An 18,461-nucleotide genomic window follows, 5' to 3' on the forward strand; every position below is an offset into this window, starting at 1 on the left:
CATCGATAGCGGCCGCGACGAGAGCTGAGAGCAGGGGCAGCAACAGCAGCAGCGGCGGGGTCAGCATCGTGTGGGCTGATGCAAGCAGCAGCCCCCTCCCCTCTGGTCCTGCTACTTCTTGCCGTCGCCCCCCCCAATTGGGGGGTCCCCCTTTTTCCTCCTTCTCCCCTCCTCCTCCTCTATTCTTATCCTATCCTTAAGCAAAGAGCATCAGGGGCGTGGGTGAAGAGGTAGAGTTCAGAGCCCCTTGGGGAGGGCCTGCTGACGGGGGTGCGCCCGCCCCCTGCTCCCAAATCCAAACCCTTCACCCCCAGCTTTCCTCTTCGCCCCTCTTTCCCCCTCCCCGAGCGAAGCTCACAGCCCCATCTCCGAGCCGCCTCCGGCTGCAAAAATGCACAATTGGGAGGAGGCGGGGTAGGGGGTGGGGGGCGTGGACCGGGTGGGGGAGCCTTCGGAAGGGGCCTGATGGAGCTCTGGGGGCTCCCCCGGTTTCCGCCTCCTCAGTGCACGGGCCTGGAGCTCGCACCACTGTTCCCCGGACTGAGGTGCCGCGACGGGGGGGGGGGGGGGGCGAGGGGGGTAGAGGGAGGGGACGGGCAAAGGAGGGAGGGAGAGAAGGGGCGGGGAAAGAAAGGGGGGGGAGAAAGAGCTACGCGGCAATCCTGTGAGTGCGCATGCGCCGATTTGGCGCGCTGCCCTGGGGAGGGGGAGTCAGAGCAGCGACAAGATTTGGAGCTGTGGCCAGCGGTGCGAGAGTGTAGGTCCCCGGACCTCCTCTAGCCAGTTTGGGGCCTGGAGCGCCTTCTCCCCCGACTGGGCCTTTCTCCCTCGTGCTTCAGAGAGCTGAAGGGCCGAGGGGAGATTGGGCAGCGGGCGAGAGCTGAGGGGCTTCCCTTTGAAACTCTGTGTCATGCCCTGGGAGTTCAGGCTCCGTCTAGGAATCCAAGACCCCGGGGTCCGGGCCGAGGCCTGATTTCCTCGGGGAACCCTGACTGTGCCTCTCCTGCCTGGAGTGGGGGCAGGGGCCGCCAGTCCGCGAGGAAGATACGGGGAAAAGCTGAGGTTTGATTTGGAGACTTTGTAAAACCGAGACCGGGATTGGGGCCTTTGGAGGAGGGGGGCGGGGTGGGGGAGGGGCTGCGAGGGCCCGCCCCCACCTCGCTCCTGGGCTCGGAGTAAACAGGGACACCCGCGGGGACACGCCGGAGCTTGTCTGTCCGCCCAGGGCTTGGGGATGGAGCCCACCTTAGTACCCGCCCCACCCTGCTCGCCTGGCACTGGGCGCGGGAGGGGCGAGCCCTGGTTTGGAGGGAGGTGAGTCACCAGCGGGTGGGGTTGAGGAAGGGCCACCCCTCTTCACCCCAAGAGGTCTGGGCTCATTTATGTTTTGTTTGGTGTTTTGTTTTTTTTAATACCTTCTGACTGACTTCCCACCAAGTCGGGGTTTTAGATTCCGAGCAACGGGGATTTGGAATAAGACTCGGGACTCTGGACCCTTGCTTCCAGGCCTCGGGTCTGAGGTGTCTGCTGAGTGCGGGACCTTTGTCCCGGCCCCGAGCCCGCACGGGAATGCCACTTTGAGTCGTGAAGGCGCCGGGCGGTTCCCAGAGCCCGGTGAATGTGGTTCTGGCCACTGCCCCCTTCTGGGCGGTGTTTTAAGGTTGGACCTTGGGTGTCTGACTTTCTGGTGTCTGGAAGTCAGAGTTCAGGGAGGCAGCAGGCAACGTCGGCTGCCACAGAGAAATTGACGTTAGAGATGAGAGAGGATTGCACCACCCTTCTCGCTTTTTAAATTCTACTTGAGGAATGGGAAGGGCCCCAAGTCCTCACACCAGTCTGTCCCTGGCAGAAAGCAGAGCAGCGTGGAGGACTTGGCCCACTGATGGCAATGAAAGCGAGAGGAATCCAGAGGAACTGGACCTTTTCCCCAAACCGGAGCTTCCTCTGGGCTCACTTTGCTCGGGGCCAAGGCCACCTGCTTTTATAGTCTCCTGGGCTGGACACTTAAGACATTTTGCCAATTCCTCATCAGGCCTTTCTCTTCTATATCCAATCTTGCAAGCCTATGCTTAAGGCCTATCATTTTGTCTTTGAAATATAGCTCAGATTTCCTCCATTTCCACTGCCGGAGAATTTCTCTGGGCAGGGCTGGGGTTGTGTTCATCTTTTTATCCAGCCCTCATGGGCTAACACCGTGATAGGCACATTGCAAGGACTCACTAGCTGTTTTTAATGAATGTCTACTAGGTTCCTTCCTTTCCCAGGATCCGCCTCCTGATATTGTGGTCCAAGTCAAACAGACTTTGGGCAGCTCTGAAAGGAAAAAGCTATCTGGAGTGACCGTATGTATAGCCAGAGAGCTGTGACGAGCATTTCATTCCTTTTTTTCTGATATCTAATCTTTCATAAGGGAATCTTCCTGAAACTGCTTTCCCTGTGTCTCGTTCTGCTGGATATCTATAGACAACCGAATCAAATGTAAACTCTATCTGTTAGACATGGTAATACTTAGTTAAAAAACTCAAGGAGTATAGAAAGGTGCAGGAAGAATATAGGAAGATGAAAGTAAACTTGCCATGTTCCAAGATCTTATGCTTCAGTCCCACTCTCACAGTAACCACTATTAACAGTTCCTTGGGCCTCCTTCGGAAGGTGTTTAAAAAATTTTTTATTTCTAATTTTTAAAAATTTATTTGTCAGACAGAGAGAGAGAGCACAGCAGGGGGAGCAGCAGGCAGAGGAAGAGGGAGAAGCAGGCTCCCCGCTGATCAGAGAGCCTGATGTTGGGCTCGATCCCAGGATCCTGGGATCATGACCTGAGTTGAAGGCAGATGTTTAACCGACTGAGCCACCCAGGTGTCCCATTTTATTTATAATTTTTAAATTTTATTTTATTTTTTAGGGGGGGAGAGGCATAGGGAGAGAGAGAAAGAAAATCTTAAGCAGGTTCCACATCCAGCACGGAGCCTGAGGTGGGGCTTGATCTCGCAAACACAGATCATGACCTGAGCCAAAATCAAGAGTCAGACACTCAATTGACTGAGGCACACAGGTGCCCCTAAATTTTTTTTTAATGACAAATATAAATAGACATGCTTCATCCTTTATTTTCTATTTATTTATTTTTAAAAGATTTTATTTATTCACTTGCCAGATGAAGTACAAGCAGGGGGAATGGCAGGCAGAGGGAGAAGCAGGCTTTCCACCGAGCAGGGAGCCCAATGTGGGACTCGATCCCAAGACCCTGGGATCACGACCTGAGGTGAAGGCAGACACTCAGCTGACTGAGCCACCCAGGCGTCACATCCTTCATGCTTTAAAACCACGAATGAGTTCATACAATATATACTGTTCTGGAACTTGCTTTTATCAATTAACTTACCTTGATCCGTTTCCATATTAAACACACACATCTAGCCCACTCTCTATATTAGCTACTTGAAATCTTGCTTGGTTACCCCACAATCTACTGGGATCATTGGGCTCTTGGGTTATTTCCAGTATGTGAACTGCTGAGGGTGTCTTTGTAAGATGAGAGAATGTGTATTTCCACCTGAGCCTTTAATTATACTGTTCTCCCAGCTCCTCCTTACTCTCCTCAGAAAAGCTCTCCTATCCTCTTCCAAACTTGCACTCAAGATAGCCTCAATACCTAGAATTTAGCACTCAGTTTGGGAGTTCTGTGCCCATCAGGAGACCATAAACCCCTTAAGGGCAAGGGTCATATCTTTTACTTCTTTGTATCCACCCAGTATGAGGAGCTCTTGATTGGAGAAGGCTAAGAGGAGTGTTAGGACTAGGGGTGCCTGCCCTCGGAGAGGAGACAATCTAATTAATCACTGTCAAATGAGATATGACTGTGAACACCTTCTTTTCTATATTTCTCCTATAGCACTCATTATTCAGTTTTTCTCTTCCTCAGCTTATCACCCCACTTTTATTCTTTTTTAAAAAAGACTTCTTATTTTTATTTTTAAGTAATCTCTCTCTTTTTTAAAAAAAGATTTTATTTATTTATTTGACACAGAGAGAGAGAGAGCCAGCGAGAGAGGGAACACAAGCAGGGGGAGTGGGAGAGGGAGAAGCAGGCTCCCAGCAGAGGAGCCTGATGTGGGGCTCGATCCCATAACGCCAGGATCACGCACTGAGCCGAAGGCAGACACTTAATGACTGAGTCACCCAGGCGCCCCTATTTTTAAGTAATCTCTACTCCCAACATGGGGCTTGAATTTACAACCCCGAGATACAGAGTAGCATGCTCTGCTGACTGAGCCAGCCAGGCACCCCAACCCACTTTTATTCTCAGGGAGTTTCTTCCATCTTTAAATCCTTGGGTTGAATTATAACCCAAATAGTGGGATATCAAGGAGGAATGCCCTGAAATCCATATTTGGGATACCTAGAATGGTGACAGCGGGCAAAAAAGTTGTTGTAGAAAGAGGATATCTCCTTTTTGGATCTTTCAGCAAATTACTAAATATCCCCCTTAAATGTCTGAGTAGAACAGGCACTGGGATGGGGCATTAAGGCGGCCGCTCTGGAACTGTGTCAGGCCAGAGACTGACACCACCTAGTGGTCAGTTGAAGAAGTGTGACTAGGAAGGGTGTCTTGGAAGGGTCTGGTGAAAGGTGGGAAGAGAACCAAGATTTGTTTTTTTTTAAAGACTTATTTTTATAGCAAAAGAGAGAGAGAGAGAGAAAGAGTGAGAGCGCGTGATCAGGGGGAGGGGCAGAGGGAGAGAGACGGGAGGGAAGCACGGAGCTGGGTGCTGGGCTAGATCCCTGAGATGACCCTGAGATGACCCTGAGATCATGACCTGAGCGGAAATCAAGAGTGGGACGCTTAACTAGTTGAGCCCAAGAACCAAGATTTATTGAGCGCTTACCATGTACCAAGCCCACGCAGTGGATTTTACATGGATTAGCTCACTTATATCTCATAACCACCTCGTGCCATAGCTGTTATTTCCAGTTTGCAAATACGGCAATAGAGGCTCAGGGAGATCAAGGAATCGGCTCCAAATCACAGTGCAGATTGAGGCCCAGTTTTCGTTCATTTCATCAACATTTATGAGGTACCTCATACGTGCCGGACACACTGCTAGGTGCGTACTAGGGACGAGAGATGGCAACACACAGTCTCAGGCTTCAAGACGCACACACTTCAGTGGGATGACTCAACCTGATGATCGATAATCACAACACAGTGCCTAAGCCTGTGATAAAGGCAAACACAGAGGGAACCAGAGCCGGATAACTATTCCAGATAAAGGGATCAAAGCAGAGCTGGGTGTGTGATGCCAAACTACATGTTGAAAGAGAGGAAGAGGATGTCAACGAATGACAGGAAGAAAGTGTGCTTTAGACTGGAGTGTAGGCAAAGGCATAGACGCACGAGGAAGTTTAAAACAAAAAATGGCAAAGATGATACGGCCGAAGTTCCATAAACTTATTGGGGAGAGTAATGGATGAAATACCAGGGAACCTGATCACAAAGGGTGATTTTGGCCACATTAAGTAGTTAGAATTTCTCTTTTCTAGAAGTAGTGCGGTGCCAGGTGAGAAATTGATGAAGTCCTACTGCATCAGCCATACAGTTGAAGAGGAAGAGGATTCCAGAATAAGGAGATGGGATCAAGTATATTGTTTTATCATGTTAGCCTAGAGGATAGTGACAGAGAAAGCTAGTACTAGAGACTTCCACTCCCATTAGAACGTTTTCAAAGTTCTCAAATTTGGGCTGCACAATAGAATCATCTGAAAAGCTCCTGAAATCCCAGTGTTAGAAGACTTATGTTACTTGACTTCAAGACTTGTAAGCTTCAGTAATCAAGACGGTGTGGTACTGGCATTAAGGGCTGACAGACAGATCCATGGAACAGAAGAAGAGGGCCCAGAAATAGACTCACACTTAAAGGTCATTTGATTTTGACAAAGGTGTCAAAGCAATCCACTGGAGAAAGGAATGTCTTTTCAACAAATGGTGCAGGAACAACTGAATATCCGTAAGGAAGAAATACGTGACCCTTGACCCCTACCTCAGACTATGTGCAAAAACTAATTCGAGATGCATCAAAGCACTAAGGCATAACAGCTAGAATTATAAACTTGTAGGTGAAAACATAGAATATCTTCATGACTTGGAGGTAAAAAAAATATCTTAAGTTAAAGAAAGCAATAACCATTAAAAAAAATCAAGATTTAAAACTTTTGTTTATCAAAAGATGCCGTTAAGAAAATGAATGAGCAAGCCAAATAAGTAAGGAAAATTTGATCTGACAAAGGACTGGTACCCAGGATATGTAAAAAAATTTTTACAACACAGTATTAGAAGACAACCCAATTTTTTTAAATGGACAAGAGATTTGAACAGATACTTCACAAAAGAACATGGGTGAATGGCCAATAAGCACATGAAAAGTGTTCACTGTCTTTAGTTATCAAGAAAATGCAAATTAATACCATGATGGCATAATTTGCCACACTCACCAAAATGGTTAAACTTTTTAAAACTCACGATACCAAATACCGGTGAGAAGTAGAGTAACTGGAACTCACTGGAACATAGTATTGGGAATGTAAAACGTACTATCAGTTTGGAACAATATGGAACATTTCTTTTTTTTTTTTTAAGATTTTATTTATTTATTTGACAGAGAGAGACAGCGAGAGAGGGAACACAAGCAGGGGGAGTGTGAGAGGGAGAAGCAGGCTTACCGCCGAGCAGGGGCTTTATGCAGGGCTCGATCCCAGGACCCTGGGATCATGACCTGAGCCGGAGGCAGACACTTAACGGCTGAGCCACCCAGCTGCCCCAATATGGAGCAATTCTGATAAAACTAAGCATATACCTATGACCCAACAATTATACTCCTAGTTATTTATTCAAGAGAAATGAAAACAGAGATTTGAAAAAGAATGTTCATAGCAGTCTTCTACATAATAGCCAAAAACTGCTACAGCCCAGGTGTCTACCATTTAAAAAACAGATAAACTGGGGTATATGTCTACAATGGGCTATTACCTGGTAATAAAAATGGACAAACTAGGGATACATACAACAATATGGATGAGTCTCAAAACATTCATTGGTGAGTAAAAGAAGCCAAACATAAAAAGCACATCCTGTTTTACTCCATTTATATGAATTCCAGAACAAACTAATCACCTTGGGGGAAAAAAAATCAGAACAATGGCTCCCCTTGGAGGGTGGGGGTGGGGATGATCTATATCTTGATTGGGGTTTGAATGTCATACAGCAGTGGAGTGGTACAGCAGGGATTTGAACCCAGGTGCCCTGGGCCCAGAGGCCATGGTTTTAACCATCACATTACATTGCTTTGCTGCTGGGATGCTTCAGCCTGGGGTATGGATGTGATGACATGGGAAGAGAAGCCTGTGAAGACAGGAGACTGAGAAGGAGCACCCAGCGGGGTAGGAGGAAGACTAGGAGAGAGGGAGCAGGAAAGCCCGTGAAGGGAGGGTGACAGTGTGGAATACTGCTGAGAGGTCCAGCAAGAGAAAGAGAGGGGCGGGCCATTGTCCTTGGCATGTAGGTGTGCACGTGTGACACGGGCCAGAACAGTTTCATTGGACTCGTGGGGGCAGCCACCCGCTGGCAGTGTCCTGAGGAGGTGAGGAAGGGAAGACAGTGAATGTGAATAACTTTCCCAAGAAGCTTGGCTGCACAGGGGAAGAGAGAGAGGCAAGACAGTAATTAGAGGGCCAGTTAGAGGGCTGGAATTTCCTTGCAGAAGCTCAATCCTGACCACAGTTGACTCCGTCCAGAGATGCTTGCCCACCCACCAAGGTCGCCACTTGTCCTTCTGTGAGGTGAAGATCTGTTGGCCACAGTAAGCCTCTGACAGCCCCAGGGCTCCATTTGGAACCCTGAGATCAGCTGACCCACCGTTGCTCACATCCTGTCATCCTTGGCAGGCCTCATCGGGCGTCCACCCTTCTCCATTCAGCCCAGTGTTTCCTCTTCCTGACCACCCGTGCACCGCTCTCTGCCCCCCTCTTTTCGGAAAGCCCTAAGCCACCCTTGGCTCAGATTGTCCTTGCCCCTCTTTGCTTGTCTGAAACCCGGCTCTTCCCTGAGGACGCTCTTCCTTTAATGAGCTGTCAGTCATGGCAGTCGGGTGTTGGGGCTCTCCATTTCCAAGAGTCAGTATGGCTCCACCCAGGTCTCAGTTAGGGATACGTCTAGCAGCAAGTAACACAAAACCCAATTAAAGTAAATTGAACATGGAGGAGTTCTAGAGTAGATCCAGGGCTGGTTGATTCATCAAGAGTTTTCTACCTCTTCACATTTTTACTCTATCCCAAGTGCCATCCATGGTCGCTACCGTTCCAGTCCTCACATGTGGACTTAGCATTGATGAAGAACAGAATCTTTCCCAAGAACCCCCTAAGGTCCTGTTGACCAGGGGAATGGAAATACTGAGACTGGCTAGACCAATAAGATTCATGCCCGGAATGCGTGGGAGGGGAACACCTGTACGAAACCCAGACTTTGCTGGCCAGGGAGAAAGGCTTGGTGCTGCGTGGGCACCATCAAGAGCTTGCCTTGATAGTCTTATAAATTCCTCTACCTTTTTTTTTTAATTTTTAAATTTTTTTATTTTTTTAAAGATTTTATTTATTTATTTGAGAGAGAGAGAGCATGAGCAGGGGGAGGAGCAGAGGGAGAGGGAGAAGCAGACTCCCTGCTGCAGGGAGCCTGATGCAGGGGTCGATCCCGGGACTCCAGAATCATGACCTGAGCCAAAGGCAGATGCCTAACCGACTGAGCCCCCCGGGCGCCCCAATTCCTCTACTTTTTAAGGGCCAGCTATTTCACCTTTCATTGAGAAGATGCATAGCATACTGCTTAAAGGGCAGCAGTGATCACATCAGACTAACTGGGTTGAAATTCCTGCTCTCTCACTGCCATATCTTTGGCTTTGGGCAAGTTACTTAACCTTTCCACATTGCAGTTTCCTCCTTTGTAAAATGAGGGCTATCAGCACTATCCAGTAGAACTTTCTGTGATGATGGTAATGACTCATGTCTGTGCTAATGTAGTAGCCATTAGCCACATGTAGCTACTGAGTGTTTGAAATGTGGCTAGTTATCTGAGGAATTGAATTTTTAAATTAAAATTGAACAGCCACAGGGCGCCTGGGTGGCTCATTCTATTAAGTGTCAGACCCTTGGTTTCAGCTCAGGTTGTGATCTCTGGGTCATGAGACTGAGCCCTGTGTCAGGCTCCGTGCTCAGGGCAGAGTCTTCTCGAGTTTCTCTCTCCCTCTCCCTCGGCCCCTCCCCCTCCCTGAAATAAATAAATAAATATTTAAAAAAGATTAATTGGCCACATGTGGTTAGTGGTTGTCATCTTGGGCACATAGTTCTATCTCATAGTATTGTTGTCGGATAAAATGCAGTGTTTAGGTTTTCAGGTAGGAATTGAAGTGACACACAAACCCTCACTAAATGTGAACTCTTCCTGTTTCTGCTGTCATCCACTGAGGTCCTGGTCACTTGCCCACACTCCCTGAGGACTTTGGCATTTCATCCACTGTATTCCTGTCCACCCCAGGTCTTTTGCAAACCCAGATGGCTTCACTACCCATGCAGGTGGTCCAGCCAGCACTCTGGCCTCTTGGTTCCTTGGCTCCCCAACTCCAGTGACTCACTGTCATGTTGCCATAGCCCCTCACTCCCAGAGCCACGACCTAAACCACGTCCTCCCAGGAGCAGGACTGAAATCTCATCCCCTTGTCTCCAACTACAACATTCCAGCCCTCCAGCTCTTTTCTCCTTTGCTACTAGGAAGGCTGGTCTTTAAGTCTGTTGAGACTTCCAGTTCCTTGACTCTATTCTTTCCTTACCCACCAGTTCCTCATGTCTTTACTTCTCTTCCCAACCAGCCTTGATTCCACAATGCTTCACTTCTGCTCCTCCACGAAATGGTCTCTTTCTCCATTACCATGAACCTTCAGAACTGTTCTCGACGCTTCAGACTTACACTTTAAATCCATCCTCTACACTGCAGCGAGAATGATCTTTCTGCTAAACCTCATCATGTTACTCACCTGTCTAAATTTTCTAATGCTTCCCGTTGCCAAGTACCACCCACTTCCAGAAGATACCGTACTCCCCCAGTCTCCATACTTTTGCACATGCGAGATCCTCTTCCTGGTTTAACTCTCCTTTTGTTCTTTGCCAGAATAACATCTATTTTTCTTTCAAGATTTAGTTCAGGCATCCCCTCTTCTAGGAAGCCCTTCCTTTTTTTTTTTTTTTAAAGATTTTATTTATTTATTTGACAGAGAGACAGCCAGCGAGAGAGGGAACACAAGCAGGGGAGTGGGAGAAGAAGAAGCAGGCTCCCAGCGGAGGAGCCTGATGTGGGGCTCGATCCCAGAACGCCGGGATCACGACCTGAGCTGAAGGCAGATGCTTAATGACTGCGCCACCCAGGCGCCCCTAGGAAGCCCTTCCTGATCTCCCCCATCTCCTACCTAGTTTAGATGCCTCCTGTGGGCCCACATGGCACTCTGTGATTCAGTGGACTCCCAGCCCTGATTATCACATAATATCACTTTTTGCTAACTAATCTGACTTCCCCTGTCAACTGTAAGAAACTGAGAACAGACACCCAACAAATTTTTGTTAACATATATTCTGGGAGGATTGGTTTTATATGTTTGTTACCAGTTTGATTTTACTTTTTTAAAGATGGGGGGATTTGAACATGTTTATATGCTGAGAGTAAAGAGCTGTAATAATTAGAGAATGAGAGGTTGGAGATTTGGAGGGTCGAGGGGACAATGAATGGAACAGTGCCTGAGGAAGCAGAGGGAGGGGTCCCTCAGATGGAGAAACAGACCTCAGGCCAGGCAGGGACAGAGGGTCTCTTTCCTCTGAGCCTACAGGAAAGGGGCAGGTGCTGATGAATACATGTGCTGGCTGGGAGAAGGAAACTGGGGGAGTTTCCAATTTATGGCCTCCGTTTCATCTAATCTAAGTGTTGAGTTGGTATCAAGATGGATAAAAATTTGGGGGAGAATGGCAGAGGCCTGGGAGACCGAGCTGGCTAGGGGCCTATAGCAGCTTCCCATACTTCTTCTGTGACCTTTCCTTCTATCCCTCAATCCTCCACAAATCCCAGGACACTATCCAGTGCTCCTGAACATGGCACCCACTCATCTTGTCTGTGAAATGTACTGAGCTCCTGCCATCAATCCATAAATAAGTGTAGTCCTTATATGAGAGAGTGATTGTAAAACATTTAGCTTAGCTAAATGGGATGTGGGGCACGATCTCAGGACCCTGAAATCATGACCTGAGCCAAACCAAAAGTCAGACGTTTAACCAACTTAGCTACCCAGGTGCCCCTAAATTTTTTTTAAATTCATATTTTCATATGTTGAATGTCTCTCAAAAATTCATATTCACTCGAGGTTCACTCAGTACATCAGAATGTAACCTTATTTGGGGATAGGGACTTTACAGAGGTAATCAAGTTAAAGTGAGGTCATTAAGGGTGGGCCCGAAGTCAATACAACTGACGTCCTTATGAAAAGGGGAAATCTGGAGACAGGCTCCCACATAGGGAGAACACCATGCGAGCCTGAAGACAGCCATCTACAAGGCAAGGAATGATACCTAGAACAGATTTTCCCTCACAGCTCTCTGCAGGGCCCAACCTTGCCAACACCTAGATTCGGGACTTCTCGCCTCCTGAACTGTAAGACAATAAATTTCTGTCATTTAAGCCAACCCAACTTGTGGCGCTTTGTTACGGCAGCCCTAGCCAACTCAAACTCTCTTCCAGCTGATTTTGTGACTCACTGTTGGCTTACAAACTGCCCTTCACAGACTACAGAGTTCTTTTATCCTATGCTTTCTTTCACGTAATCTTTATGACCCTTTGGTGGGATGGCAGGGCCCGGAGGAGGGTGAGGCAAGCAAGGCCCTCACTTGCAGGGTCGTGCAAGGGAAGGTGTCATTACTAAAAGCCTAGCTGACCCTATGATTGCACAACTTGAAGATGAGTGCCTCCTTAAGTTTTGCTAAACTGTTCTCTCCATTTGAGGGGTTGACACACAGCCACAAAGCTCTTACGTGGAACCAGATCCGAGCCAGATTTGCCTCTAAATTCTGGGTCCTAAAAATAATAATAATACATTAATTAATTAATTAATTCTGGGTCCTTAATTAATTAATTCTGGGTTCTTTCCATGACACCGCAGTGTCCCCATTGGTGCAATTAGAGAGGATGGCAATATATATTGTTTTCCAATCAGTCCTTGCTCCTCACCTTTTTACCCTGGAAAAGGAGCCAAAGTTAGAGACTACATGGGGCACCAGGGTGGCTCAGTCGTTAAGCGTCTGCCTTCAGCTAGGGTTGTGATCCTAGGGTCCTCGGATCGAGTCCCGCATTGGGCTCCCTGCTTGGCGGGAAGCCTGCTTCTCCCTCTGCTGCTCCCCCTGCTTGTGTTCCCTCTTTTGCGGTGTCTCTCTCTCTGTCAAACAAATAAATAAAATTTAAAAAAGAAAACAAAAAGAGAGAGAGAGACTACATTCAATCCTCCCCTTCTCTTGCCAAAATTCGGGGGAACTTGGACCTTCTGAGACCCTTATGAATTCAACCACCGTCTGTGGATGTCTGCAGCCAGAGTGGGCACCCGGGAACATGTGTCTTGAGCACCTCTGTGCGTATACTGCAATCCCAGCATTGCTGGTCATACAAACCCACGGACAGATTCCCTACCTGCCATCTCCACCCCTGCTCGACCGCCTCTTCAGTTCACTGCCTTCCAGACACAGTGAACACACAAACACACGTACCTCCGATATCTTGTCTTTGTGGCACATTTATTGCCCCCAAACCGGCGGTCCCCTATGTAGGACGGAAGTCCTGCCTTCCTCACACCTGGCTTATTCTGGCCCATAAAAATAATGCCTAACATTTACTGTGTGCCAGGCATTGTTCTAAGCCTGTACGTATATTATCGTACCTCACTCCCACATCCTTACGAGTTAAGACTATTATTTGCTTAGTTCTTTGCTGCTACCCTCCAATGCCTGGCTGGGGCGCCCATGCACACGTGCGCTCTTGCACACACATGCCCATCCGCATGGGGAGGGCGGGGGAGGAGCTGGGGTCCAGGAACCAGTTCAAGCACCAGGGGGCAGCATAGGCCTAGCTTTGGCCCCTCAGCCCAGCCCTGTTTGGAGAGAGAAGAGGGGAGTAGAAACCTCTTCCCATCTCCCACCACCTCTTAGAGACCACCCTTCTTATACACCTTGTCTCTCAGGTTTGGGGATGTAGAGGCCTCTCCAGGCCCCTTGGCCTCCTTCAGCTCCTCTGCCCGCAAAAGCTGCAAAAACCATCCACTAGTTATGACGATGACTCAGAAACTGAGCAAGCCTTGTGTTTGTGAGTTTGTGTCTCATTGTGACTGCTTGTGGCTCTGAGGGCTGCCATGCCTGTGAGCCTGCCTGCACATGTGTAAGTGCCTGTGTTTGTGTGTGTGTGTGTGTGTGGTCTTATGGCCAGGGAAGTTGTACATGTATGTGTTTGTTTCTGGGTGTGTCTCAGTGTTTACCACAGAAGCAGGAACTTTGCCAAGGCTGCACAGCACATTCCTAGTCAAACTTGTCCCTTGGGAATCTGCAGGCAGCAACTCCAGGTTGTGTTGGCTCCCACAAGTGTCTGAAGAGTAGGAGGAGGGGGCCGAGATCGTTTTCAGTGCAAGAGACTCCTTCTGGAGTCTTCCAGAATTCTCAGCTCTGGGGTCCCCTCCCCCACTCCCTCCCATCAGTGGTCACGCGACCTCTAAGGCGCACCCCGCCAAGAAGGGAGGAGGACCTAGGAGTTCCAGACAGCATCGAGCTCCCTGGCTGCTTTTCAGGGTCCTCCACTGGAGGGAGCGCAGAGCCCAGAGGGATTTTCTTTTCCAGAGGCCCTGGGGTGCCCAGTTCCTCCTGAGCCCAAACCGCGGGCCCCTGCAAAAGTTTGAGTATGGGAGAGGCAGTTTGGAGCCGCAGGTCTCTGCTTGGTATTAGGTGACTTTCTGGAGAAAAGCTGATTGCTTTTGAGAGGACAGAGTTAAGTGGGGATCGGGCTCCCCTCTAGTCTGGCCCCAGGGTCGGGAGCCCCAGTCCTGGCTCCCTCGACCCCATGCTCCCCCACTCGGCACAGGAGGCACACACGCTCACCCCACTTTCTTCCTCTTCCTCCTCCAGCCCACTTTCTCTTCTCTGTGTCGTCAGAGCTCCAGGGAGGGACCTGGTTAGACGGAGAAGCCGGAAACAGCGGGCTGGGGCAGCCAGTGCTTACACTGAGGAGGAAGGACGGGAGAGGTTGTGTGTGTGTGTGTGTGTGTGTGTGTGTGTGTGTGTGTGTGTTCTTTTTGGTGGTGGTGGTGGAGGGGGGGGGTGCCAGCAGGGCCAGCCCTGAACTCGCTGGACAGAGCTACAGACCCATGGGGCCTGGCAGTGCCCACTGAGAGAGGGAGAAGACAGCAGAGGGGTTGCCAAGGTGAGGGGATGCCTCCGAGAAGGGGGAGGGGGAGCTCTGACTTTGAGTGTGTGTTGGGGGGGTGGATTAGCGGGGGTCCTCTCGGGACCCTCCCCTGGGCGGGGTGTATGGTCGCCGGGAAATTGTTTCAGTTGGTGTTGGGAGCTGGTGGTCCCGGGTTTGGGCAGTTTGGAATTCGCAGAGGAATCTGGTATGGCTAAGGCCCCGCACTCCCACCTCCCCACGTGGGTCACTTTTTCCACACCCCCGCCCCCGCACCTCCAGCGGCAAGTAAAGGCACGGAAAGGAGGGCAAGGAGGTGCCCCTCTGCCCTGGGGGGAGGGGAGGTGGCTGCCCCTCCCTCGAAGGTTGACGCCAGGGGGAGGTGGGTCCTTGACAAGCCCCTACCCTGTCCCCCCATAAAGGTTGTTGTTCAAGGGTGTGGCTGGGGGGTGAGCGAGCCCCAGATGTAGACCTCATGGTGCCCCGGAGAAGGGGGAATTTCCCCCTCAAAAGTGCTCCACGCTTGGCTGCTGTAGACGCCGAGATTTCCCGGTGGCGGCGCAGAGTTAACCCTCCTCGTGCTGAACTGGCTCCACCTCCCCGCCCCCACCGCCACATACACATATTGGGCAACTCAGAGAAGCTCTTTTGACTTTTGATCCGGTGGTCCCGCGGTCAGAGGGTTCGAGAATGGAGGGACAGAGGTGATCGGGTTTAGGCCACGAAGCAGGCTGAGGAGGCCGGTGGACGTCCGGGCCTGCCTTCCCGGTTGGGAAGTGTTGGGGAACGCTGGCCCCGCCCCCTCGCGCCGTGGCTCCTCCCCCCCGCAGGTCTTCTGGGGGGCTTAAAGCTTCGGGTGCTGCAGTCCCGGCAGGCTCAGCTTGGTTGTCGGGTGGCCTCCTGAGCTCTGGGGATGGAGTAGGGGAGGAGGTTTGAAGTTGGGGCCTTGCCGGGAGGCTGGTCACTCAACAAGGGTTTATAGAGGAAGGGGGGTGGCCGCCTTCTGCTTAAGGATTACCTGTCTCCAGTTGGGTAGGGATAGAGGGTCAAAGGTCTGAGCACCATGAGAAACAGGAGAGGAAGAGAGAAGAGAGGAATGGAGTCCTCCCTTGAATTTGAGACACAGACCAATAGGTGCCCCACTCCAGGGTGGTGGTAGAGAAAGACCTATTGGAAGACCCTGAGCAGGAGGGAGGAGTCTGCCTTTCGGAGAAAACAGCTAGAGGAGATAGAAGCTGCTGGGTGGTGGGGAGCAAGAGGGTTTGGGAGCAAGAGTCTCTAGAGAACGGGCCCCTCTGTTCTCTCCCTTTGGGAGTCTTGGGAGAGGGGAGTGGCTAAAAGCCCAACAGGAGGGCTTGGGTTACTGGGCTGGGGGAGACTCAGGGAGTTTCCATCGCCATCCTCTCTCATGTCTAGGAGAGGAGCATTATGGGAAGCGGGGCTGAGAGACCCCGGAGAAAACACTGCAGCCCACCCAGAAATGGGGATGCAACCCTCTCCCCTACTTCTTCCATCTCCTCCTTTCCTCTCTCCCTCTTTTCTCCTCTGCCCTTGCCCTCTAGCCCAACCTCTAGCTTCCTCTTTCCAGCTTCTAGGCTCTTCACTCCAGGCTTACTAACCCTACTTTCTCTCCAGTCTCTCCCACCTTCTCCCCAAGTTCTCTCTGCTTTCCCCTTTCCTCTATCTCCACCTCACTTCTTCAACTCTCCTCCCACAGCCCTTCCTCTTAGGATGATGGGACCTGGATGTGGAAGGGGCCCTCACAACACGGTGTTGGTTACCCCCTTGGAATCAAATCCCCAATTTCCAAACTCACTCAGTGTCCTTGGCTAGTTAGACAATCTCCTTTAGACTCAGTTTCTTCAACTATTTTAAAAATCATCGCAAAGCTCTAATGAGATAATGAGCTTCACGTAACACCTCAGACACAGTAGGTGCTCAGTAAATGGAAGCTGTTACCGCTCTCCCATCCTCTTCTTCATCATCCGGCCTGGTAGTTTTCAAATTACCTCATGGAACCCTGAGATTTTGAGGGGTGTCTCTAGTGACACCTTTGGGGTCAGGAGGTAGAGAGAGGGAAGTAGAAGCAGTAGGATTCCAGGCCTACCCCACTTGCTTTCAACAGAGAAACTCCAATTTTATACCTTTCATATAATTGGGATTCCACAGATTAAAAACTAAAATTTGTCTACTACTTTAGAAATTTTTGGAGAGTCCTGCACGTATCCAAGCCTCATATTTTATGAGATGAGCAGATCAAGGCTCACAGTGGGGAGGTTCCTTGCCCACAGAACCAGAGCCAGCTCAGTGCTGCAATCCGAGTCCTCTGCCTTCTCTCAGAGAGCTTTCTGTACTCTGCCCACCTCCCCTGTCTCCCGGCCCTCTGGCTGCAGCTCAGCTCTTCCTACCCCATCACCCCCTTTGTCTACAACTGAAGGGATTACCTTGTCTCAGGCATTGACGAAAGATGTCCCCAGTTTGAGGTGGTCTGGCTGCGAGTGGTGGTGGGGATGGTCTCTGAGATCTGGGGTCTATAGGAGGTGGCTGGCTACCCCCAGAACATAAGCCAACTTTCTTGGGTGCCTCTCAGAGTGGCCTTGTCCCTTTCCAGAAGGCACCCTCCAAACCCCAGATCATGTCTCTGTGGGGTCTGGTCTCCAAGATGCCTCCGGAAAAACTGCAGCGGCTCTATGTCGACTTTCCCCAACACCTGCGGCATCTCCTGAGTGACTGGCTCGAGAACCAGCCCTGGTGAGTCCTAGCTGCCCCACGCTGGTCTCCTCCAGGTCCCCCCCCACCCACCTGCCCTCTCATTAGATTTTCTCTGTCCTGTTTTGGGACTCGGGCTGCGTTATTCCCTGTGTGGTGGCCTAGTGGGGAGTCTGTGGCACACCAACCAGATTTTGCACGTTGACACATGGAGTCCCCCACCCCCTGAGGAGCCCCAGCCAAAGAGGAAGGAGGTCAGGACTGGGGCAAGGGCACGTCCCATAGCAGCTGGAATATTGAAACAAAGGGCACATGGATGAGACTGTACAGGGCCTGGATGGAGACTAGGACTGGGAAGGAGCCACTGAGCTGTTTGCTGAGGGGTGGAAGGTCAGTAGAGCTGAAGAAACCCTGACCCGAGGCCACCCCATCCCGATCTTCCCACAGGGAGTTCCTGGTCGGCTCAGACACCTTCTGCTGCAACATGGCTAGTGCCCTCCTTTCCGCCACTGTTCAGCGCCTTCAGGCTTCAGCTGGAAAGCAGGGGGAGGGGAGTGCCATCTTGCAACACATCAGCACCCTGGAGGTAGGGACAAGGGGGGGAACGGACTAGGCTGGAGTGGGGCTGGAGTGGAGCTGGGATGAGCCTTGAACACCAGAAGAAATTGTTTGGATGCTGGAGCGAATTGGTGTTCCTGTAGTTAGCTGTTTGCTAGCATGCAAATTAGGTTTTAAAAGCATGCAAATGCATGAAAACTTCTGGAGTCTACAGTTGTGCTGCCTTTCGGTGTGCTTATGAATAGAGCTGGCTGGCGTGGATTGCAGGGGGAAAACAACATGGGTGAGAGAACAGGCTAACCCAGTCTGCCACTCTTCCATTTCTCTAGAGCATATATCAAAGGGACCCCCTGAAGCTGGTGGCCACTTTTAGACAAATACTTCAAGGGGAGAAAAAAGCTGTTATGGAACAGGTATTGTTAATACCCCACCTCCCACCCCAACTCAACTCCCTGGGACTTTAGCCTGAGCCATGAGAAACTAGAAGGAATTTGAACGTCAGGAGAGGCTCAATGTTTTAGGCCCAGGATGACCAAAGGAGGTTCCTGGGGTCAGAGTGGCCCACAAGCCAAGCTCAGGGAAGCTTCAAAATGAGGGACTGAGCGTAGTGAGGCCTCGGGAGGAGAGAGCAAGGGGTAAGAAGCTGATTTCTGCCAAGAGAGAGGTCTTATCCCTGGGA

General features: G+C 50.3%; 2 protein-coding genes across 4 annotated transcripts in view; one reads left to right on the forward strand and one right to left on the reverse strand.

Moving 5' to 3' along the window:
• The window catches only part of LRP1 (LDL receptor related protein 1), a 79,767-nt gene extending 79,214 nt beyond the window's left edge, over positions 1 to 553 (reverse strand). The window contains exon 1 of the mRNA XM_026500211.4: positions 1 to 553. Coding sequence (XP_026355996.2) covers positions 1 to 67 — 67 coding nt within the window. The 5' untranslated portion in view covers positions 68 to 553.
• The window catches only part of STAT6 (signal transducer and activator of transcription 6), a 27,380-nt gene continuing 9,343 nt past the window's right edge, over positions 425 to 18,461 (forward strand). Inside the window, exons 1-4 of one of the 3 annotated variants that reach the window (XM_057316215.1) lie at positions 425 to 545; positions 17,127 to 17,266; positions 17,672 to 17,810; positions 18,112 to 18,195. In XM_057316215.1, the coding sequence (XP_057172198.1) occupies positions 17,151 to 17,266; positions 17,672 to 17,810; positions 18,112 to 18,195 (339 nt within the window). In that variant the 5' untranslated portion in view covers positions 425 to 545; positions 17,127 to 17,150. Of the gene's footprint in view, positions 546 to 13,228; positions 14,534 to 17,126; positions 17,267 to 17,671; positions 17,811 to 18,111; positions 18,196 to 18,461 lie in introns of those variants that run through there. The other 2 variants (XM_026500212.3, XM_026500213.4) reach the window with 2 other exon arrangements.

This window comes from Ursus arctos, unplaced genomic scaffold (genome assembly GCF_023065955.2).
Source record: "Ursus arctos isolate Adak ecotype North America unplaced genomic scaffold, UrsArc2.0 scaffold_21, whole genome shotgun sequence".
Lineage (NCBI taxonomy): Eukaryota > Metazoa > Chordata > Mammalia > Carnivora > Ursidae > Ursus > Ursus arctos.